At 53.5% G+C, this 23679-nt stretch overlaps 9 protein-coding genes across 9 annotated transcripts; 5 read left to right on the top strand and 4 right to left on the bottom strand.

Moving 5' to 3' along the window:
- Positions 1-913: 913 nt before the first annotated feature.
- Positions 914-1849, bottom strand: Z520_08094 (uncharacterized protein; the record flags this gene model as incomplete). The annotated part of the gene is made up of 1 exon (XM_016778591.1): positions 914-1849. The coding sequence occupies one exon, from the start codon at positions 1847-1849 to the stop codon at positions 914-916; it is 936 nt and encodes a 311-aa protein (XP_016630439.1).
- Positions 1850-2435: 586 nt separating this feature from the next.
- Positions 2436-2882, bottom strand: Z520_08093 (uncharacterized protein; the record flags this gene model as incomplete). The annotated part of the gene is made up of 2 exons (XM_016778590.1): positions 2436-2498; positions 2520-2882. 2 exons carry the CDS (start codon positions 2880-2882, stop codon positions 2436-2438), a joined length of 426 nt encoding a protein of 141 aa, XP_016630438.1.
- Positions 2883-6366: 3484 nt separating this feature from the next.
- Z520_08092 (uncharacterized protein) lies at positions 6367-7854 on the bottom strand (the record flags this gene model as incomplete). The annotated part of the gene is made up of 1 exon (XM_016778589.1): positions 6367-7854. The coding sequence occupies one exon, from the start codon at positions 7852-7854 to the stop codon at positions 6367-6369; it is 1488 nt and encodes a 495-aa protein (XP_016630437.1).
- An 806-nt stretch (positions 7855-8660) lies between these two features.
- Z520_08091 (uncharacterized protein) lies at positions 8661-9551 on the top strand (the record flags this gene model as incomplete). Its single annotated transcript, XM_016778588.1, has 1 exon — positions 8661-9551. One exon carries the CDS (start codon positions 8661-8663, stop codon positions 9549-9551), a length of 891 nt encoding a protein of 296 aa, XP_016630436.1.
- A 1999-nt stretch (positions 9552-11550) lies between these two features.
- On the top strand, positions 11551-12585 carry Z520_08090 (uncharacterized protein; the record flags this gene model as incomplete). The annotated part of the gene is made up of 1 exon (XM_016778587.1): positions 11551-12585. The coding sequence occupies one exon, from the start codon at positions 11551-11553 to the stop codon at positions 12583-12585; it is 1035 nt and encodes a 344-aa protein (XP_016630435.1).
- Positions 12586-13318: 733 nt separating this feature from the next.
- On the top strand, positions 13319-14740 carry Z520_08089 (uncharacterized protein; the record flags this gene model as incomplete). The annotated part of the gene is made up of 2 exons (XM_016778586.1): positions 13319-13406; positions 13518-14740. The coding sequence occupies 2 exons, from the start codon at positions 13319-13321 to the stop codon at positions 14738-14740; spliced, it is 1311 nt and encodes a 436-aa protein (XP_016630434.1).
- Positions 14741-15965: 1225 nt separating this feature from the next.
- On the bottom strand, positions 15966-17315 carry Z520_08088 (uncharacterized protein; the record flags this gene model as incomplete). Its single annotated transcript, XM_016778585.1, has 1 exon — positions 15966-17315. One exon carries the CDS (start codon positions 17313-17315, stop codon positions 15966-15968), a length of 1350 nt encoding a protein of 449 aa, XP_016630433.1.
- Positions 17316-18256: 941 nt separating this feature from the next.
- Z520_08087 (uncharacterized protein) lies at positions 18257-19756 on the top strand (the record flags this gene model as incomplete). Its single annotated transcript, XM_016778584.1, has 1 exon — positions 18257-19756. One exon carries the CDS (start codon positions 18257-18259, stop codon positions 19754-19756), a length of 1500 nt encoding a protein of 499 aa, XP_016630432.1.
- A 706-nt stretch (positions 19757-20462) lies between these two features.
- Positions 20463-22319, top strand: Z520_08086 (uncharacterized protein; the record flags this gene model as incomplete). The annotated part of the gene is made up of 2 exons (XM_016778583.1): positions 20463-20736; positions 20791-22319. The coding sequence occupies 2 exons, from the start codon at positions 20463-20465 to the stop codon at positions 22317-22319; spliced, it is 1803 nt and encodes a 600-aa protein (XP_016630431.1).
- Between the last annotated feature and the right edge of the window lie 1360 nt (positions 22320-23679).

The raw sequence follows: 23679 nt of genomic DNA, 5'->3' as shown, positions 1-23679 counted from the left end.
TTGGTGGCTCCTCTAGTGGCTCCATCCCCGTGTGCATCCCCCTCTGCCACACCGGACCAATCTCTACCCGGCCAGTCCTTTTTCCTCCCCGGGTTGATGCAAGCCTGTCCAAAGGTCTCGAGGATCCCGCCGTCGGTCAAATTTGCCTTCCAATCATATGTCAAGACTTGATGCAAGGCATTTGATATCTCAACAATTCCGCTAGCTTTTTCCAACCAGAAAGCCTCCTGGGTGTGCTTCGTCGAAAGACCGGGGCCTCCTCTGATGAACCAGTTTCCGATGTCCACCCTCTCATGCTGATAGTACATATTTGCCTCCCATCTTTCTGTAACGCCCCCGGGTATACCTCAATAGTACCAGCCAAAAAGTGAAGTACCAGTAGTTGCACAGAATTGCACGTCCCACGAAATAGTCGCGGCCGTTTATCTAGCCCCTGTTTCCACTGTTTCTTTGATATGCCCCTCCCTCTTCGGGCAATTGCTGCTTGCCTTGTGGCCACCCAGCCCCGTGGTTCCGTCCAATGTTGCGTGCCGTGGCTCCGCAAAGTCTCGTGACAACTTGGAAGCAAGGGTCTCGTCCGTGCCAGGAAGGCGCATATCGACAGAGTAAGGCATTTCCAGCCTCAGGTTCTCGGGATCATTGTGTATGTACCTCGGTCCCTCAACCCATGTTCGAGGCAAAAGGGAGGTGGCGAACGAGGTGATAGGTAAGAGAGAAACCAACGCTCTCTTTGCACACCAGGAGCCACAGGGCTGTCTCTTCCGATAGCGGTGGATCGATCGGAGGATCATAATGAACATTCGAGGCTCGGCATTGATGGGCCAGGAGGAGCGCATGCGACACTTCGCCCCTGGCCTACAGCACATGTACCAGCCATTCGTGACTATTTCGATCTGGGCCTGGTTTGCCTCACCTAACTATCGTCTGTGCGGCGCTTCTTGCTTGTAAGTGATTTTCGAACGTTCTCCATTGCAGTAATTGCACTTTCGATCTGCTCAGCCTCTCCCGCCAGCTCTTGAAGCATTAGTTCCAATTCGACACACCGGCGCCGGAGCCTGACAATCTCTTCTCTAAGAACCTCAACGGAGCCCGAAGTCAGAATGGGATCGTTTGCCACGGGGGTCGTGGAACCAGAAACCGGCCTCGTCTCGGGAAGCTTTTCCTTACCAGACTCGAGTTCTTCAATTCTTTTCTGCAGCGCTGCCCGTTCCCGCTCCCACGTCTCTCGCTCCAATTTGAACCGCCGGGCTTCGTCAGCCCCCTTGAGTTGTAGTTGGGATGACATGGCCACGATTTGTCTCCACTGTGCCCCGTCTGCTGACGATTGCTGATGAACTTCGTCACGTGATTTGACCAGCTCCTGGACCTGAGTCTCCAATGCCTCCACTTGTTGCTGTAATCGGATCTTGTCCTCAGTCAAGGTGTTGATTTCGTGATCCGACACCTGTGACTTCTTGTCCAAAGCGGTACACCGAATCTGAGACCTTGAAAATGCTGCTAACAACTGGTCATGTTCACGCTGTAGAGTCTGAAGCGCGAGAGTCTTGGTCGAAATCTGATGTTGCAGGTCTTGGAGATGAGCATTGTGTGCCGCCTGCGTCGTCGCCGGGGAGTATTGTACATATTCCGAACTCCCTGTCCGCGCATATTGCATTGCTGGTGGTGACGGCAGCGTCCGGCTGGATGGTTGAGATTGCATGGGTGACTGAGCAGAGCCAAAAACCGAACTGGACGACGAGGCATGTGGCGACTGCCCCGAGCCTGAAGCTGCCTGCTCGTAGGGTGGGTTTCGTTTTAACTCCTCCCCTTGGAGAATGGGGGGAAGCCCTTGCTCGAACTGTCGAGGCATCTGAAGAGGTGGGTGATCAAGTGGGCGACGGTGGTAATCATCACTTCGAGGAGTATCTGGCGGGAGTGATGGTTTGCGGGGGTCATTTATAGATGTGGGAGCCGCCGAAGATTGTCCATGGATAGATAAACGACGTATGTCGTTTACGAATGGGGCCGGGACAACATCAGCCAGGGGTGGTAACCCCGGTTTCGACGTACTCGTAGCTGCATGTGACTGTATGAGGCGACTTGTATTCCGAAGTTCATTGAGGGTCCATGTAAGAGACTGTTTGAGGCCTAGCTTAGTCACTTCGACTCCGATAGACTTTTTGGTCCCGTCAGCACTTCCCGTTCCAATGGGGCGGACCGGGGCTTACCTCCAAGGGACTCTTGCGCCCCGTGGAAATGGCCAGAGCTTGAGCGACCTCTGATTGAAGCTCCAAAAACCCATGTACGAGATCCAGCACCAGGGACTCGGTATCTGAGCAGTTGCCGCAGGATCCGCGCCACGATCGATGATGAGAAATGTCCTCTGGAGGGGGGTCAGGAGGGCGATGCTCTCCCGGGTAAACATACGAGCTGGTCTAGCGGCGATAGACGGTGTGTCAGTCATTATCACCAATAGACGTGCCCATTCCGACCCTTTCGTGGATATGGATATGGAGTCCCTGGGAACACCTGTCACATACCTGAGGGTTCATCCTCCTCTTAGACGATTCCTCTCCCGTTTCTGACTTTTCCGGTATATAATCCAATCGCGGGCGTTTGTCGGGAGGTTCTTCTAGCTCCGTCCGTGGACTGGAGCTTCCCGGAGACCAGAAGTATCTAGCAGGAGGAGATGGTCGGTCGGCACCGCGACGCCTGTGAGACTGTTCCATGGGAAAGTCGCGTTTTCGCGGTGTCTGATGCAATGATGGCAAGAAGGGACCATCCGCTACTCGACGGCTGGGTTCAGGCGCACTGGTGACACGGGACAGGAGGAGGCCGGAAGCCATGGAGGGAGTGGACTTCACATCGTCTGGCTCATCTGGAGAGTAGAAATCACCTTCCATTACCTCCACCGATCTCGCACCAGCTTCTGGTCCTTTGTCAAAGGGGAGTGGCGTGTACACGGCAACATTTGAGGTGACAGTGGCTGAGGAAGAGGAGGAGGACGCGTGTGGCGAGCCAGCGCAAAGGAGATGGGCCTAAGGGTCTAGGACGAGGGCTTTTTTTTGGTTTTGGCGCCGTCTATTCGTCTGTACGTTTCCGCCTGAGTTATCGTGAAAGACGGGCGTGGGAGGCAAATCCTTGGATATATTGCATACTCGCGGAATGCGACGAGAGCCAGGACGGGGACCACAACATGCCTAAGCGGGCATGGGGGAGACTGTATGAAGTACAGTATGTTATGCCCTTGGAGGGATCGCCCTGCAGCTAGGAAAGAAATAGGATCGGGGCAAAGGCCACGGAGATGGCGATCGTCGATTGGACCGCAGGAGGCGGGTGCCAGGGGATAAAGAGGATCTGGAAGAGGGAAGGCAGAGATCGAGAAGGATTGGAGAAGAGGAGCAAGACCTATGATTATTGGAGTCAGCCCGCAGGTCGTAGAGTTTGGGAATGGAAAACGATCCAGAGATCACGGCGTGCCGTATTGGGTTTCGCAGAGAAGTTTAGCATGCATTGAGCGCATGGATTGTTACTTTACCAGCTGGGCGCCAAACGGGCGAGGTTTAGCCCACTAGCCTCCCGCCGGTCAACAAAGTTTCAATACTAGGAGCATACTGCAACGGACAGCCTGGTGGTGTGTCTCGGTCTCGACGGCCATCTTGGTTGGGACATTGGAGGCTCCGATTCGCCCATTTCGAGGGGTTTAGGAAGGGGGAGGGTGGACTGTCTCTTTGGTTGAGAGTGTGTGGCTCATGGGCCATGGGCCATGGGCCATGGCATCTGAGAAGTTGCTGTAAAAGGTGCGCTTGCTCCTTTGGGTTCGCCACGGCTGGCGTGTGTTCGGGATGCGAACGAGGCGGATATTGTGTCATTGGCAGGGCGGGACGGGCCTGGAAGAACCTATCGGAGGCAACGTCGACGACTGACATCAAAAAGCCTAACTGAAGGGGGGAAGTGGTGTAAAGGTTGCTGTCGAGTCAAGGGCAGAGGGTGACCACTGGGTGACCACAGGGTGACCACAGTGACCAAAAATTCGTCGAGATAACGTGATCCAAAGGGGAGAACAGGAAAATGGGGGAAGGAGGAAGCGAGTTGTTGTCATGTCATGCACAGGGTTAAGGGTGATGAGAAAAGATCCTATACCCAAAGGCAGATGCAATTCCTTGTTAGGAAGTTCCCCAGCCTAGGGAAAGCCCTGCTGGGGACTGGTGCTGGGCCGCAGCTGGCTGACTCGTTGCTGCCCCAATGAGAAAGGTAAGAGCAGCGAGAGGCCCGCTAGTCGACCACTGCACTTCACCTCACGCACTCTCTCTCTCTCTTCCTCTCACCTCCCACCTCCCACTCACGTCCTAGGTGACTACCTCTGCAAGTCTCTAGGCGGGTGCCAGCCGTACCTAGGTAGCCAGCATCCGGGATTCTTACCTGATCAATTGCCACTGCTGCACTCCATTACCGTGTGCTGTAACCTTTCCAGCTCCAGTTTTCCGATGACTACAGTTGACCACAATATTAGATAAGCCGCTCACTAAACCCGATTCCTACCATCCCCTCCGGAGCCAAGCGCGACCGCCGAACTGTGCAGACGACTGCCAGTGAGCAAAGACCAGTTTTGTTGACAAATGCCATCAGTTGTGTGCATTGGGATAGGGGCTCCGTCCCCCGGGGCTTGGCGAGCAGAAGGGGGGCACCCAGGGGGGAAGATGTGGTCCGCACATGATACTAGCGATGTATGATGCTGAAGAGTTGTCTTTCCACGCTCCTTGAAAGGTAGCGGCAACCGAGTAATACAGGCCACGATCATCAGGCATTCCACGTGGATGCTAGCAGCATTGAGTCATTGACCAAGGTATGGAGTACCAGTACGGAGTGTATATCACCCAACTCTTTTGATCCTCGAGACACTTGTGTCGCCAGTCATGTTCCAGACAGGTAAGTCCTGGAGGATTGTGATGGGTCAATCCGACTCAAATGATAAATCACCCCGAACACTTGCCGAAGCCTGCAGGGCCCCAACCAAGAAAAATTCCAACGTTATCATGCTCTCGTCCTTTTCCGTGCCTTTTACCTTTTACCACCAATTCTCGCACGAAACGAATCCATTCGCAACCTAGAACCTATTCGGCACAGATCGGCAGAGCAGACAGCATCAACGGCGCCCTTAAATCTCATTCCCGACCACCACGCCTCTTGGACTCGCCGCTCGCCCGCAGAAACAAAGGGCGAGATTCCTCGTACTTTGCTTGCTCCTGCTGGAAAGAGAAAGAGAGAGATACCTCGGAGCCGCTACGGACGCCTGTCGGAGATAGCATGACGAATCAAGATCCTTAAGCATGGTTGAAGAGGTTGAGGCAAGTTTACACGGTAGATGGAAGGTTTTTCTTGCAAACAACCCGGTAAGAACGGCTTGTCTGCTCTGAGTAGTGGGCAATAGCAAAAAGAATAACCATTACTCTCGAAACAAGTCACTACACTCACTCGGGCCGAAGAGGAGCAGCAGGGCGTATTATTCATCCAGCCCCTCGACAGACATGGAGTCATGGGCGTGGAAGGCAAAATCCAAACGTCGGCATTTCCCCACTTAGATGCGACGGAACGGCTTACCTTTGGCCCTTGCAAAGCTGGGAGTGGAATGGAGGGAAGCTTTGGTAGATCGGGCCCTCAACTTTTAACCCTGCACCTGGGGGGGCAACTACGAGTAAGAGGGGAAAGCTACTGCAACAGCTGGACCACCTGCACTATCACTGATCCGATCCTAGTGAGGCAACTGGGAAATCACCTTGATGGGTCCTCAGGCCTGTCCACCGGCGTCATTCTGCATCTCAACGGGGCTTCTCAGGCTGCTCATGATTCGACAGGCTCCCCCCAAAAGGCTCCTCCCTGCCCCTCTCGCAACGACCCAGTCACCCACCAGTGCTTCGAGCTCAGAGCTGGGCTCCACTATCCCGACACCCTCCGGTCGCCGAGAATTCGGATATGCAGTGGGACGTTTTCTCGAAGCTCACTACCACTCTAGCAACGACCTCGCTTCAGGCCTCTCCACCACCCTTCCCTGTGAAATGCTAGTCCATCTTTTCATCCTGCTTGGACCTTCGAGATGGCACTCCGTCCGTGGACCCCAAACCGATCCCGTCTAATTACGTCTTCCATCCACGCTGGACATTTTCTCGTTACGTCTTCCCTTTGTGGGAATGTGTACCCCCGAAGGAGTGCACCAAGCAGCAGACTACATCCAAGGACGGGGTTCTTTCAAGAATCTCCTAGTGTTATTGATGTGACGACACCAAGGTTCCAAGCCGACGCAGAGGTCTGGGCCCGTCGATTTCACTGGCTATTCACCTTCAGCGTAACATTCCGAGCTCACGCTGTGGTTGTGCTATCGCTGCGGCTCTAGGAAGCCTTTCCTCGAAGGTCCCATATACCTATCCTGGTAGTGTCACGGACTCCTTCGACGGAATCACGTAACTCCACATCGTACAGAGCATGTTTTACTTCCCTTGCAAGCCGCTCTTGTTGTTCCCGAAGTATCAGGCCTTCTATGGTCCTGCAAATGCGAATCTCTTGCAGAATCTGCTCAGCAAGTTTGCAGTGTATCTCAATCAACAGTCCAAGTGACGACGACGGCGGCCTACGCAGACCCTCCAATAAAGCCGCACAGGCTCTGACTCGGCCGTCCACAGATGACACCAAGGCTGACCAGTGTGGGTCTATTGAGTGGAGACAATATTCGTTCTCCTCACCATCACCCTTACGAAATAGATTATCTCCGGCGTCAGTCGGTCGCATGGAAGACGCGTAGACATACCACTCGTCAAATATCTTCATGGCAGCCTCCAGAGGCCCATGTACGCTGCTGATCTTCTGCAAATCTTCCAGGCAATGCGCGAGCAAGAGTAATGTGTCTGACGCTGCAGGGTCTCCATCTTGATAGACCCGTTCCTGGTCGAGCCACTGGCTCACGGCGAAGGCGTTGATGTTCGCTTGTCGATCATGCCGCAGGGACGTGAGGGTGCTTAGCTGCTGTTCCACATCCTGCAGCCCTGTCTCTAGCTGCGACCTGACAGACGCCCGGTAATTCTGGAAAGTCGCCGCAGACTTTTCGTGTACAAGAGACAATTGGAGTAATTCATCTTCAAGATGCGCAACTTCTGTGCCAGATATGACGCGGCCTACGGAGCCGGAACGCACGGCGGCGGGTTGAGAAATCAAGGGAAACAGCGGGGTGGTCGCCGTTGATGTTGTCGTCTGCACCTTGAGATTACAATGGGTGTTGGCCTCTGGTTTTCGGCCCAGTTTCACAGTTGGTCCGGCGGAGGAAGACGACGCATTCGCCTCAGAAAGCACGTGAGAGGCAACCGGTCTGTTGACCTTCGAAACAACTTCGCGATTTGCCCCAGGATCTGCGTTTGGTTTCGGCCGCGTCGACGCAGTCAAGGCTCTGTTGTGCGACCTTGCGATTGTCCATCGGGGTTCCCCTGAACTGGTGGTCGAGGGGGCATGGTGCGAGCGCGAAGATGCCGTAGCAGTTGCCAGTTTAGGCGCGCTTGAAGTAGGGCGTCCAGTAATTGCATTACTTGATGACTGACTCCTCGAGTGGCCACGCACTAGATGGCCACCACGCAGAGCAGCATCTGTTGTGCTAGTCTTTGTGGCAACGCGGGAAACACGAGGTTTTGATGGGTTGTAGTGAAGTCGTGCAGATGCGTCGCGTGTGGCGCGGAGAGACGCCGGTCCCGATTCCAGCCTTGTCGGTTCTTTTGCTTCTAGTTGAATATCCTGCGGCGCCTTCCCGGACGTTGCTGCTGAAGAAGCGTCAGGTAATAGAGCAGAATCTGGCTTGATTGGGGACACCGCTCGCTTGGGGATATTAGTCAGCATAATGCGTTAGTAATGGCGCTCATCGGCTTGGTCTCGGCTTGGATATCTGTCCGCTTGCAGGTACGAGGTACAGAAGAATTCAGATATCCATAGATGTCATTGGGCATGGGTTCAGGGCATCATTTGGGTTTGGACGAGTTAGAAAGAAGAAAGTGAAGCAACCGCGTCGGGAGCCGGAAACATACCTAGCGAGCTAGGTAGAGCCATCAACAAGCAAGGGAAAGTAGGCCGAGCCGAGGCTATATGCCGCCGAAGCCAAAAGTCTCCTATTCGTTGACGGGAAGCCTGAACAAGCTTGACCGGCTACCTAACTATCCTTTCCCTCCGAGTCCTCAGTCCTTTCTGCGGCCCTTTCAGGTTCTTAGGACAATGCTACGATGATATCACGAAATTTGAGACCGCAATTCCAACAGGTAGGTGCAACAGAAGTGAGAGTCCTTGAATGCCCATCTATCACCCAGCAAAAGATCAAGACACATCCGGAGCACAACAACCCCTTTCGTATCATCAAATTTCAGGCCACCATCTGAAGGTCCCTATGTTTTCCTTCGGAGACATCTTGTATGTCTCCGAAAAGGGCCTGAGCTGGCGATGATGCTACATTTAAACAGCTGGCTCTTCGAGCAGAGCCTTGAGTCCTTGTGCTGCAAATGTGCTGGACCAGTTCCTGTCTTATCACCGAGGAGTAGACGCGAATCTGGCGGACGCTTCCTTACCGAAACTCGAGCAGCTCTTGATTTGCACGATTGCTACATCAACAAAATAAGACGGTCTTTGGCCCTACCTAGCTTACTGAGAACGGGACCATGGCCCCTCATGGTCATGACAACTCAGCAGCATTTGCAATGTTCAATGACGCAAACTTCACTAAGGTATATGCGGAGAGCGCCGAAAAGATGACCGGACATTTTGCCGGTCTGCTCATCGAACAATCAAAGCTGAACGAAGTGCCGGACGACAAAGACTTGATCGTGCTTGATCAGGCTTGTGGCACGGGTATCGTCTCAGAGCACCTGGTCAGAGCGTTGAACAAAAGTCAACAAGCCAACCTGGACCTCACCTGCGCAGATTTTGCGGACTCCATGGTCACCTTCGCAGGCCAACGGATCCGCACTCTTGACGTCAAGAGTGCCCACGCCATCAAGGCAGACGCCATGGACACAAAACTCCCGAGCGACAAATTCACGCATGTTCTCCTCAACTTTGGGCCCATGATTTTCTCAGACTGGAAGGTCGGCATGGCCGAACTCCACCGGATCTTGCAGCCTGGAGGCACTTTGGCCATGTCTTCATGGATGAGACTCGGCTGGCCTGACGACATAAGAAACGCCTTTGCCACGGATCCAGAGATACCGCCGTTGCCGTCATCGAAAGCACTTTGTGAACTAGTGAATTCAAACGGGCGTTGGAGTGACGCGGCCTGGATCAGGGACAGCGTTGTACAATCTGGCTTCGTGGACGTCAATGTGCGAGAGGTGCCCAACACCAGCATATTAAGTGGCGTTGACAAGCTCATCCCGATGATGACTGGGATGCTGGGTATGGTGCAGCAAAGGACTTGGACCGCGGAGCAACGGGAGAGATACAAAGATCGGGCGACGAATGCTGTGATCTCCTACATGAAGCAAAAATACGGCAATGGCGAGATCAAGTGGGATTGGATTGCGATTCTGACCACCGCTAAAAGGGCTGTATAAGTGCAATTGCCGGACCCGAAAATGAAAACTAGGTACCTTCGTAAGCTGGTCTAGAGCTTCCGATATGCAAGGTATCAAGAAGGCGGCATGGCTATCGAACTCGCAGAAAGGACAAGGACTTGTAAAAACACCTCTATCTAAAAGCCCACTTTATAATGCATACCTGGTAACGCCGAGCCGGATCCGTAGCAGGCTGCGTTGTTTATGCAAAATCTTTCACCCAATCAATATCTCGTCCGAGTTTCAAGCGCAGACTGAATGAGAGTTTATCTGCTTCTCAGACATCCACAACGAGGCTCTGTACTCGGTATTTTTGGACAGATCAAGGGTCTCTATCGATATTGAGACCAGAGCTAGAGACGTTTGAACCATGAAATTTTCTCGGCGGCACCGAAGAAGAACCTCTTTTGCCACCACTTCCATACCTAGTAGTGAGGGCTTTGAAACATACCCTAATCGATTCTCAAAGTATCACCAGAGGAAAAGGTTGTAGCGCGACAGGTCACCATCGTGTGTCCCTTCGCCTAGTTTTCCTCTTCATAGCATGTTGGATGAGGAGATCGCCAAACCACAGAGGGCAGCTCAGTCGCGTCAACATATACCTGCACTGCCATCAGGTCTTCGGGCCAGAGCCGATTATAGCAGGGCTAGTGATGGCTGAGAAAAAAGTGCTTTCGACGGCTTTTGCCTTCAGACTTGTATCGATTCTTTCCTTTTTTTTACCTGCAGGAGATGGGTTGATCAGGGGGAATGTCCTTGACCCAGAAGGATCAGCGAGAAAATTACGAATCGTCCTTCATTGTTTCACGACTAATGGTGATCTAGGCTGGGCGGGTAGCGTGTAGCGTTTGGAGCGAGGTGCCAAACGGCTGGAAAATCGGATTGGATCAAGACATGAATACTGCACCGCGTCAATACACTGCAGGTAACGCATTGACTGACCAGGGTTTCAGGGTCGCCAGATCCGAGTGTGTGCTCAGATTTCCACGTGGGAAAGTTCCAAGATTGGGAGGCTGTCGGGCTATGGTACCTGTGAATGGAATAGCAGTGGGCCTGAGAGACAAACTTGGGATCCCCAAAGGGCGTGGTTGTTCAGTGCACGGGCTGATTCTGGACGCAGGGGAGCGGCAGCTGAAATCAGCTTTCCAGCCCCCAGGCATTTCAAGGGCGCAGTAACTCCTCCTAGTGACATCCGTAGTAGAGTTGACGTGGTATCTGTGTCGGCGAGGTAGCAGTGTTGCTCGCATCGGGTAATGCGAATCATATAATTAAGGGGAACACCGCGACGTGTGGTAGATGACTTTGTAAAAAGATCAATAACAAAACACAAAGACGGGTCGACACTCGCTATTAACAGAAAACCAAGAACTGATAACACGCACAACCGCTGCAAGGGGCCTGCGAGCACCCAATAAGCCAAGCGGCCAAGCGGCGAACTGCAGCGCGAAAGCCTAAGTCCAGTTAAAGGCTGGCCGCTAAATTCCAGTTAAATCCCGGGCCCTGACATTATCGCCGGGCGAGCCCATCACATCACAATATTAATACTCCGTCAGAGTATCACCCCCGATCTGGACTCCTAACCCGGGCGCCGCAGCTGGGACCAATCTCCACCTCCGCAATTTTGTGACTGGTACAGCCTCTTCTTCCTCCCTCCTGAACTCCTGCGTTGAACATTCCTTGATCAAACCACCCGCCATCCGAAACCACCTTCACCAGCAACCTCTGGGGCTTCTGTGCCTCGAGTGTTGCTGGGTTTCCACCTTTCACTTTACCTTTCCGCCGAAGCTTTTACAGAGACACACCGCGAGCACCTTGAAGGTGCCTGCAAGTTGAGCGCTTGGTGATTACAGTTTTGCGGAAATCTGGCGACACCCTCCCACGACAACAGACCCTAGGACCCCTTACTGCTATATCGCACGATTATGTCGACTTTCGCTCTCTTATTCAGCTGAATCATTGCACCACTCAATATCCTGGATTACCTCTTCCCGCTTCCACCATGTCGCCGCTGACAAACCTTCCGTTGGACCTCTCCGCTACCTCCGACGGCCAGTCCGAAGCGAGCCTTCCCGTCACTTCCTCGCCTCAAATCCGAGCAGAAGATATCGAGTTACCTCCATCTCCTTCAGACCTCGAACATGAACCTGAACCAAGCTCCTCCCCTTCACCTAGATCGTCCCCATCGACGAGTGTCGAGACGCTTCCGAAACACGCCCATTTTCTCTCACACAACATTACGCCCTCTAGACCTCGTGCTGCATCTCCTCCCAGAAGGGTGAGGCCACTATCGGTAGGAGGCGTGGCCCACGCGCCGCCAATGCAAAGAGCCCACTCATCGCCTGGTGTTGACGCCTCGGGACGATACATTACTCCTTACGGTGTCCCGAGAAGACCGTCTTCACCACTACATTCAGGAAGAAGAAGGAGCCCGCTACGGGCAGCTGTGGAAGAGCCATATCCCGGCGTTCCATCCTGGAGCGGACTCAGTATTGAACCGAACATACCGGAAAATGAGGAGCTTGAGTTGTCAGTAGACGCGGATGCGTCCCATCCCTCGCCCATGACATCCTTCTCCAACACCTTCCCAAGAGCGCGGCGGAGAGGTGCACAGCCGCTTCACCAGAGTGCAAGCGCCCCATCTCTCTATGCGAGAGCCATGAGCCCTAGCGTATCGGGAAGGACATCACCGTCGCCGGCCTTTGCCCCGCAGAAGTACACCTATGAGCCATACCCGATGTATTCTCTCAGCTCTGCTTCGAGCATGCCCAGTACCCCAACATCGCTGCGATCTCGGTCGCCATCCATCAGCTCGTTGGAGACAATAGAGGACGCACCAGATGCGGAAGAGGCGGCTGTGCTTGAAGAAGAGGAAGCCAAGTTGAGAGGAGAGGACGGCGATGCAAGCGACCTGCGGCGAAGAAGTTCTCTCGAGATTCGAGGGGGCAATCTGAGGAGCAACAAGGAACGCAAGCGATGGTCGGTCTGTGGCGCGGAACGAAGGGCGGACTTCTCTTTGGAACCCATCGAAGAATGATTTGGGAGGCACATTTTGTCCAGAGCACACAAAGCAGGGTTTGCGCGCTGGAGACGCAGCAGAGGCTCACGCAACATTCGAATCGATTTTGGTATGGAGTCAGGAACGAGAGATCTCAACCCGGAAAGTGCATACGAAAAGAACTACGGGATCGTTGGAGGCGGCGCCTTTTAAGAGATACCCACCGAGCAAGCAGTCAGTGTTATTTTGCAATTCATGAAGACATGGCATTAGCATAGCGTTGCATGGCAAGAAGTCGTGGAACCCAGGCAGCAGAGGACACATGATGAACTCTGACGAGAAATACGAGCATAAAATCAACGTCTTCCCTTTTAAATCATGTCAATCTTCCCTGGTAGCCTGTCTTAGTTAACTGATGCGATTTTAGCGAATATGCTGGACAGCATGTTCATTCAGCCTCGTCAGGCACAATTTTAGCGCCGGAAGGGAGCCCACACTTGTCACTCTACCTCGTACTAGCAGGTAGATAACGGCGCGAGGCTGCACCCTGCATAAAATAAGATCTGGCCAGAATGAGCCTCACCTTTCCAAGTGCCATTCCATCCTGCGCTGCGCCGCCGAGTAACGCACCACTACCCACCACTCCCGTCGAATTGGCAGCCGTCTCTTTCGCTCCGAAGATATTCTCGCGATTTATCCCATACATGTCGCGGACTACAATACAGGAGCTGTCAAGGCTCTCCTCATAAAACATAAAACTTCCTAAAGGGCAATGGACTCCTCGTTTGAGAAACACGGCTTCGACGAGTCGGCGTTTGGGGACAAGGGGCTGGCAGGGCTGAGGACGTTTGACGCATTTCGTGAGTGTGCCTTTGTTATCCCTCGAGAGGCATCTGGAGTTACTACGATTGAATTTTGACTCGATATTCCTCTGTCTGTGGCCATCACTGACCACCACCCTTCCCTTATAGCCAAAACCAAACCAAACTACACCGCTGCCACCGCCCGCGGCGGCCAATGGACCCTCGCCATTATAATCCTATGTCTGTGCCTGACGGCCTCGGAGCTTCGCACGTGGTGGGCCGGCACTGAGACGCACCATTTCAGCGTCGAGCGCGGCGTGGGCCATGAATTGCAACTGAACCTGGACATCGTGGTGGCGATGCCGTGCCGCGACTTGCACGTCAACGTCCAAGACGCGGCGATGGACCGGATCATGGCCGGCGATTTGTTGAAGAAGGAGGACACGAATTTCGAGCTCTGGCTGGACCCGCGGAAACTCTTCAGGTTGAGGAAGATGCAGCAGGGCATGTACCACGGGCTGCACGAGGGGGATCGTAAGAGGCAGAAAGCCGAAGAGGAGGATTCCCACGTCGGCCACGTCCTGGGACACATGCGCGAGAACAAAGGCCGCAAATTCGCCCGGTCGCCCAAGCTGCAGAAACACATGGCCGTCGACAGCTGTCGCATTTACGGATCTCTCGAGGGCAACAAGGTGCAAGGGGACTTCCACATCACGGCGCGGGGCCACGGGTACATGGAATTCGGGATGCAGTCGCACCTGGACCACAACCTGTTCAATTTCTCACACCACATCAACGAGCTCAGCTTCGGCCCGCACTACCCGAACCTGCTGAACCCGCTGGACAAGACGAGCGATACGACAGAAGCGCACTTCATGCGGTACCAGTACTATCTGTCAATCGTGCCCACCATCTTCACGAAACGCAGAGTCTCCACGAGGAGCGGCAGCTTGGATCCCGCCGCCGTCCCGCAACCGCCCACATTGGACATGACGCCCAACACGTCGCGCGACAAGGACGGCATCATTCGCCACGTCCCGCACCCGGAGTCAGGCCGGGACACCAAGTCCATCTTCACGAACCAGTACGCCGCGCAGTCCCAGTCGCGCGAGGTCCCCACGTCGACCGTCCCGGGCATCTTCTTCAAGTACGACATCGAACCCATCTTGCTGATTGTCAGCGAGAGCAGGGCCAGCCTTCTGGGTCTGCTGGTCAGGCTGGTCAATGTCATCAGCGGCGTGCTGGTCGGTGGCGGGTGGATGTTTTTGCTCTCCGAGTGGGCCGCTGAGGTCTGGGGTCGCAGAAAGCTGAGGAGGAGCGAGACGGGTCTCGGTGTCCTGGACGGCGGATTCAAGGCAAACGGTGATGCCAATGGGGATATGAAGCATTGAGAATCCCCTCCTCTTTCTCCTTCTTCCCCCTTGGCCATTGGGGACGATACACCGAGCTCGACTCACCTGCAGTTAGACCCATGGGCACGAGAGCTAACGCGCGCGAGAGAGGGGGGTTGAGAATGAGTTCTTTGGTGCCGACTTAGGGAAGAGGGAAGGTCAGGGGCGAGGACGGTTACCATCCGTGATCCTATCGATCAATCCATGAATGAAGGGGAACACACGAAGCTCCCGTACCGTCCCGCCATCGCACGTCTTGTCCCCCTTTTCCAGAGAAAACGATCCCCTCAGACTTCCAAACGATGGAAGTCCACCTACCTGCAGGGCGGAAAAAATCTATGTAAAATAGATGACAAGCCACAGACAGTGGAACGAGAGCGGGCGCGCCCAGAGATGGGCAAGTTGGGAAGTTGGAAGTGTGCATGGGACCATTTTAATGGGGTGTTTTAAAAGGAGATCAGGGAGAATTCCTTTTCAGGGAAACAGAAATTTCCCTGGGGCGTTTCGAACGTTGGAATATTTCTTGATTTTGGAACTGTCTTGCGGCAGATTTTGAACTGCGTCCCTCCCAAGGGCATTGATCCTGGAGAAAACTACCGAGTATTCCTACAAATTTCGGAAACACCTCATACCTCTTCTTGTCATTCATTTGCTATCATCACGTTTGTTGGTACATGTTTTCCCTTTCCTCCCGTTTCATAAAATGCTTACCTGAGGTATGCTCCATCCAATATAACAAAATGCAGGCGTCACTTGTCCTGCGATAAAGAGAACGTGAAAGTCTCCCCTTCGACGCAAGTTTTGTTGAAACCCGGGGTAGGAATGCGAGGCAGGATGGAGATAGAACCAGCATTTCAACAGAGCTCTCGCTTCAGGGCACTGAGTGTTGCGGTTTGGGGTTGGGTAAAACCCTCCAGTACTCATTAACATAAGGCGGTGCAGTCGTTGAGCGCTTTTGCGTCATGGAGCATATTCTGGTCGAATCCAGTTTCGCTTGCAGAGCATAACCATTGCGTCGCTGCCGGTACCAACCTGGCAAGCTCAAGGCTGGGTCGAGTATCGAGGTGATGTATGTGTCGAGTATGGTGCCAAATTAGGTGCAGAAGTCAGTCTTGCGATTGAATCGAACGGCAGTGAAATCGACATTCTCGGCACTTGTCCATAGTCTTTCCCTCAGGAGAGAAAACGAGAATTCTCAAACTTGGAGTTGTTCGTTCCATGCCTCTTACGAAACCTCCCGGCCATGCAAAACCACATCGCGGTACAGTTCTTCAGGCAGCTCCCTGACGATCCACACCGTCATCTTAATCACCTCATCAGCATTCAGGTTCGGAAAACTTCGCAGCATCTTCGCAGGGCTGGGTTCTCCAAGAAGTTTATCCTTCAGCAACAGGAGCTGTGCAACTACACAGATGACGTTCAGGTGCACGCCAAACGCGAACAGAAAATCCCATAGTTTCAGGACTTCTGGAAGAGGTGGGGTACAGGCACACAGCGTCAACACGGAAGGGAAGGCGTAGATCTTGGCCGGTAAGGACTTGCTGAGCAGGAAGGATGAGAGGGTCGGGTTTATCTCTGACAGGATTCGGTCAATGAGGTCAAGTCCTCTATGCACGCCTGACATGGTCGGGGAGAGGTAGGTCGGAATATGTTCAGTCAGTAGGCTTGTCAGGATCGCGTATGCCTGAGCTTCCGAGCGAGATGCGTACAGGAGCGGGGCAGAGAGCACGTTGATGCCCTGGAGGTAAGTAGATTGTGGATACCTCTGGGCAAACTCGGATGGGGGGTCGGAGGACTGTTCATCATGTATTCGCCAGGCAGTTGCATTCAACAGTCGGGTCAGACTTGCATCGGTAACGCGCCGCTTGAAGAGAGTGTCGGTTGCCAATGTGCGGAAGACGTCGTTGGAGATCTTCTCATATGCAGGACTTCGACTTCGGTGTATGAGATCGAGATATATGTCAGTCGAGAGAGGTCCAATGTTCAAAAGAGTCAACCACAGATATATTCGATAGTCGGACATGCCTTCTTTGGTCGCATTGACGCCACTGGTGAGGATGGAATGCCGGAGCAAAGAGAGGGCGGTAGCGGCGGTGGTTCCGGGCGGCGGACCATCACGAAGGGTCATTTCAAGGCTAGACTTGCGCGCATGAGTGAGAATGTGGTTGGAGGAGGGATTTGAGAGTAGGGTAGGCGGCGGCTTGCGGTTGCGAGGCACATGAGGTAGAGGAGCATCGCTGTTTGCGCGGGCGCGAGAATAGCTGACCGAGTTTGCAACGGTGGTGTGTGATTGTACCACAGAGGGTTGAGGGAGACTGAGCTGCTCGCGAGAGGGTTTCGTCGAGAGCCCAGACCGAGGTGGTCTCAGATTAGAGGATTGGGTGCCCATACTGCTGGTCGACGAGAGCTGAGTGTGGGATTGCAGTCGACGAAGACCACGAGACCTTTCGTTGGAGGTCAGATTATTCTTCTCAGGCGAGTCCGGTAACCGGATGGAAGCAGGGTCGGGAGAGGGAGCGGGCAGGATGACATTGCGACTGGCGACCTTGTGAGGGGAGATGGAAGTGGCAGTCATTGTTGTAGTCGGTTCCTAGGTAGGTAGTACGTGATGAGACGCGGGTGAGGCAAAGACAGAGGGCGCAGATGGTGGGAAGTAGGATGCAGGGCACGACGCGTGCAAGGGTGGAAGGGCGGAAGGGCTTGGAGCTGGAGTTATTTCATAGCATGAGAACGAGTGAGAATGGACACAAATGGACCAGGTTGGAGACACGAGAAACGGTCAGAAACCTTCAGCTTTGGGGCTGTTGGTGTTGGTGTTGGTGTTTGGTGTTGCAACCCAGCAAGACCAGCCACGAGTTTAGCAGTTGTTGGCTGAAGGACCAGAAGGACCCCGCCATGGGTGCTGCACCATGCCCACTAACAAAGGCCCTCGTTTGACGCGATCTGACGCGTGATCCTGGCAACTGCTTTTCCGGGGGTGCGACAGCAGTGACAGTAGCGACAGCACCGCAGCAAGGACTTAAAGCATTACTCGGGACCATCAACAGTGAGAAAGATCGTCAAAGTCCGTGGCCCACGATTCCCTATCGCATGCTAATGACCTGCAGCAAAAGCCAGATGAACGCCATGGATACTCCCCTCGGTCATCTCCTCGATAACCAGCCATTCGCCTCCATAAGCGATGGCGCCATAGGCCAGATGAGGCTGATGGGCCGGCAGCCTGCTCCCCAATGTCCCCATTTCCCTCTGCAGGAAGCTGATTGTAGATCCACACACCGCCAGCAAACCCAACAGCGACGCTCGCAAAATGAGCCCATCCAACCTCCGTCCTCCTTCCGTTGGCGATACGGCGAAGACACCCTACCATCTCTACCTAGGTACGGTATCCCATTCAGCATACATCTTTTACTCCGGCTATGATAGAAATTAGATAACGCTGTGAGCAAAGACAGACGGTACATTTGAGGGGCCCGGATCTCCACCCTGTTAGAGAAATCCCTTCGCGTTACACAAAGGATGGCCGGACGTCGACCCTCCGAGACCAGTGCTCTTCTCAACGACCATGGGATTGATGACTTCCGAAAGTCTATTGAACAGATCGACCAGAGAATATACGGCACGACTGATGAGGAGGACTCTGCAATTTTAAGAGGTCCCGAGCTTGAGACGACATGGAAAACAGAAACCAAGCTTCTGGCTCGATATTCCGGTCCGCTGATGTTGACTTACATCTTGCAATACTCTTTTAGCTTGGTCACAGTCTACGTTGCTGGACGTCTCGGGACCAAGGAATTGGGAGCAGCCTCCCTAGCCACAATGACAGCCAATATTACGGGACTGTGTGTCTATGAGGGACTCGCAACCAGCCTTGACACCTTAACCTCGCAGGCATTTGGGAACGACAAGAAACATTTGGTTGGTCTCCATGTTCAACGCATGAGTCTTCTGGTTTGTGTAGTCACCATTCCAATCGGCGCCATCTGGATTTGTTCTCCTTGGATCCTGTCAGCTATCGTGCCCGAAAAAGACGAAGCTCTCCTGGCTGGTAATTTCATGCGCATCTACTTGGCTGGTGCTCCTGCTTGGGCCATATTTGAAGCCGGAAAGCGCCTGTGCCAGGCCCAGGGTGATTTTACCGCCTCCCTCGTGGTTGTCATGGTCTGCGCTCCTCTGAACATCCTTTGGAATTGGCTCCTGGTCTTCCATTTCAATCTGGGCTTTGCGGGTGCCGCTTGGGCCGTGGTCATCTCTAATAACCTCCAACCGATTGTCCTGGCCCTGTACGTCGCCTATATTGCCCCCTCCAACTTACAATGTTGGCCAGGCTTGGATCTGCGACGAGCATGCCAGCACTGGGGTCCGATGATCAAATTAGCCATCCCCGGAGTCCTCATGACCTTGTCGGAGTGGTTTGCCTTCGATATCCTCACGATCGCTGCTGGTTATCTGAGCGAACCGGACCTTGCAGCTCAGTCCGTGCTAATGACGGTGGTTGTTACCATGTATCATATTCCGTTTCCTATCTCCATTGCAGCCTCGACAAGATTCGGCAATCTCATTGGGTATGGTGCTTTGGAAGCTGCGCGGAAGGCTTGGAAGACGCACTATCTAATCTTTCTGTGCATTGGGATATTTGATGTTATCTTGTTGACGTCTTGCCGACACGTCATCGCAGCTATATTCACCACGGATGAGGCTGTGAGAGCAATCATCACAACCGTTATGCCAATAACTGCAGCGGCTCAACTTTTTGATGCGCTCCTAGCGATCTCAAATGCTCTTTTGCGTGGCTTGGGGAGACAAAAAGTTGGGGGTTGGGTTAATCTAGGAGTCTACTACCTATTCGCACTTCCCTTGTCATTCTCCTTGTGTTTCGGTCCGCCTCAGATGGGCCTAAGCGGTATGTGGATCGGTCCATGCACAGGACTCGGCTGCGCAACACTCATCATGGCCACGTACATGCGGTTGACCGACTGGCAAAAAGCTGTCGAAGATGCACGAGCACGGGAGGAGTAGGAGGTGGGGACGGCAACGGGCCTCGTGTGCCTAGGTATTATTTACATCTGGACTTCTCAATCGAGGAACGTGGCTATAGGATATGGCGGATGGTCGAGTCCAAGGTTTTGGGAGGACCAAATCACTCGATGTTGCGGCACTTCTTATCGTTCTCCAAGAGCGACTCTAATGCAGCCAGCGAGCCGACTACTCACTGATAGGGTCTATCAGCATCCGCTCGTGTCTACCGCAAGATTCGGTTCATTTCAAATGTCAACGCTTGACGACCTGCATTGTTTCGGCTTTCGGCATGATTCCGCACTGAACCGACTGCAACCGCTGACAGCCGCAGAGAATGAGCATTATTCCGCCGACGGACAACCACTTGGTCTGCTCTCCCTGCATACCCGGTCCTTTGACGACATCATCTCATCGTCTCCATCGTCCTCATGGGAGCTGTTTCTTGCCGGGAGGATTCTTCTCAAAGTCAAAAGTTTCGTCCGTTCTACTGGTGCGGTAATAATCTCACCTAATTCTCGCTTTTTAAGGACACCCGTTCTCTCCAGGGGAATGTCAGATAAGTTCCTCCTGTTTATCCTATATAATTAACTGGACTCCTGGCTTCTGAGAGCCAGTCTTCTTTGCCAATCCGTTGTAACCTGAGTGATCCACGCTTCCAATCTGTCAGGACTTACCTTGCGTTGCACCAGCCATTGAGAATTGAGTCATGGCTTCACACATAGACCTAGCTGAATACCTCTTCCGGAGGATTCGTCAGGTTGGAGTCAAGTCAGTACATGGTGTTCCCGGAGACTATAACTTGACCGCACTGGACTACATTGAACCCGCCGGTCTTGACTGGGTCGGAAATGCCAACGAATTGAACGCCGGGTATGCTGCAGATGGCTATGCCCGGATCAGAGGACTGTCAGCTCTTGTCACTGCCTTTGGTGTCGGCGAGCTGTCAGCCATCAATGCCATTGCCGGAGCATACAGCGAAAGTACGTGGGTCTACAAGGCTGCGCTCTTGAATTTATGCTGACAGTTACCAACAGTGGCACCCGTCATTCACATTGTTGGCACAGCTCCAACCAATGTGCAGGACCACGGGTTGTGCATGCATCATTCGCTGGGAGACGGCAACTTCAGGATCTTTGCCGAGATGTATGCAAAAATCACCGTGGCCCAGGCCAATCTGAGGGATCCGGGTACTGCACCGGCACAGATTGATCGGTGCATCAGAGAATGTGTCCTGCAAAGTCGACCAGTTTACCTGGAGTTGCCAACCAACATGGTGAAAGCCCAGGTACCGGCAGCGGCTCTAGACGTGCCTATTGATCTTTCGATCCCGCTCAATGACGAAGGCTTCGAAGACACCGAAGTCGAGCTGATCCTCAACAAAATGTACTCCTCCAAACAGCCCCTGATCATCGTCGATGGGTGCACATCAAGGTACGGTGTCAGCGAGGAAGCCGATGAGCTGGTCCGAGTAACCGAGTTTCCAACATCGACCACCCCCTTTGGCAAAGGGATCGTCAACGAGACATATCCCAACTTCTATGGGATTTATGCTGGTATTGCTGGCAACGAAATATACATGCCTTGGGCACGAGGCTGCGACTTGGTCATCAAATTGGGACCCTTGGAAAGCGATGTCAACACCTTTGGGTTCAGCACTATCCCCGATCCAAAGTCAGCCATTGTTTTCCATCGGGACCACGTCGAGATCGGCGGTACCAAATATCACAACCTTCATATCAAGTCTCTCCTGCGCAAAATCCTCTCAAAGTTGGAGAAGAACAAGCTTCCCAAGTATAGCCCATCTATGGACCTGGGCCACCCAGAGCTTCAGTTGATGGCCCTGCCACCGGCCGACGAGGACGAGCTGATCGACCAGGCTACCTTCTGGCGGCGAATTTCCAAATTTTTCCGCTCTGGCGACATCGTTATGGTGGAGACGGGCACGCCGTCAATAGGATCCCGAGATATGTTCCTCCCTGCACACACCTCACTCATCAATTCTAGCATATGGCTCTCCATTGGCTACATGCTGCCAGCAGCTCAAGGTGCCGCTCTGGCTCAGCGCGAGATGATTGCAGAAGGCAAGCGCCCCGACGGACGCACTATTCTTATCGAGGGTGACGGCAGTCTGCAAATGACGGCACAATCTATCAGCGACATGATCCGCAACCGTATCGATGTGACCATTTTCGTCATCAACAATGATGGATACGTGATTGAGAGATGGATACACGGCATGAAAGCGGGCTACAATGACATTCAACCGTGGAGATACCTCGAGGCACCAAGCTATTTCGGGGCACCCAAGGACGACCCTGCATATCCCGTGGTGACTAGGCGAGCTGAAACTTGGGGTCAGTTGAAGGACATTTTAGCGGAGCCCGGGCTTCAGGCAGGCAAGGGCCTCAACATTGTGGAGGTGATGATGGACCGAGAAGATGCCCCAGACGTGCTGAAAAAGCTAGTGGTGAGCACTTCGCGGAGAAATAGTGGTGAAACCGAACGGCCCCAGCCGCGTCAACCCATGAGCCATGAGGAGAAGGTCATGAAAGTTGCTGGGTAGGAAGACAGTTAGAGTTTGAAAGGCACAGCAGGTTGTTCGGGGCAGAGAGCGGTCTGTGGTTTTGACTTTCTCCCTTTTGGCTTTGGGCTTCTGGATTCTGGATTCCAGCGGGCTGATTGATGGCTGGGCGTTGTGTGAAGGATATATGAGCCGTACCGCGCAGGGAGGTGCATTCTGGTGACATGCTGAGCAAACGTCCAGAACTATCGCCTATTTTCTCCCAGAGCTGATGGGCAGCATGGGGCTCAGAAAAGCAGTTAAGCGATGACCAAGGTTCCACAACGGGGACCATGCAGTGGCTTTGATATTATCCGCCTGAATATGCATTCATATAAGGAAAGCGTTGACGGAGGAATAAATGAGGTGCGCGACTGATAAAAGCGGCAAGGTGTGTCTGTGTCTCCGAATCGAGTCCGTCGCACCTTCGCCTGCGCCTTTCGTTGTGTCTCTCCTCCTCTTCACCCGACATCCCTCATCTCATCAAACATCTGTCCTCTCACACTCTGACACATTGTCATCGCTCACTGCCGACCTCGTATCCTCGTTTCACGTAAGGTCATCTCTTCGAATCACGTCAAGGTTTGACGGGCATCGCACTGATCATGACACAGACTGTGGGTGATACAGCCGTGTCCTGAGTCCTGACCCTTTCCTAGCCGCGCTCTGGCCTCCACCTCAGTCCCACCAGCCTGAAAATGGGCGTTTATCAGGCGAGCTGAGCTCCCAACCCTGCCGCCCTTTCGGTAATCGGCTCCTTGCATAGGCTCGCGGGCGGTCAAGCCTTTTGCTCCGTGATGGTCCAGACGGCGTCTTCACATCCAAGCTGAACTTCGCCGTCGTTCTTTTTTCTGCGTCTCCTTCCCAGGCAATTTTCATCATCGGACTACAACTTTATGGCTGATTTTGTCAATTTGCCCATGTCTGATGACCACACAATGGCGCCATTACGGAGATTGTCCCCCATCACTTTGTCTGCCTCGTCCTATGCCCGAGAGCGATTGCGGCATACTTGCTCATGCCAAAACCGCCCAACCAGCCAGCCAGCCATGCTCCAGTCTCGAGTTGTTGCGTAGGAGGCTACTGTGCTTTGGGTCCAGTTACAGCAGCAAGTGTCCGGAATCTAGATCTGTCGCATAGCAACATATCCTACCAGTCGCCCCATTGGTGGCATACTTTTGCTCTCGTGTCCGTGCGAGGTCACACAGAAGTCGTATCCGAAGATGGACGCCCGAGCTCCAATGATATAATGTGCACTATTCGCCAAATGTCTGGAGGTAGGTCTATTTGATCGAGGTCCTGGCTCTGCTTGCCTAGACCGCATCGATAGTACATTGCAGCATCAGTAGGAATGTCTTTCCCC

The sequence above is a fragment of the Fonsecaea multimorphosa genome (genome assembly GCF_000836435.1).
Source record: "Fonsecaea multimorphosa CBS 102226 unplaced genomic scaffold supercont1.17, whole genome shotgun sequence".
Taxonomy (NCBI): domain Eukaryota; kingdom Fungi; phylum Ascomycota; class Eurotiomycetes; order Chaetothyriales; family Herpotrichiellaceae; genus Fonsecaea; species Fonsecaea multimorphosa.
The sequence above is the reverse complement of the archived record's forward strand: the minus strand, read 5'-3'. Positions and strand labels throughout refer to the sequence as shown.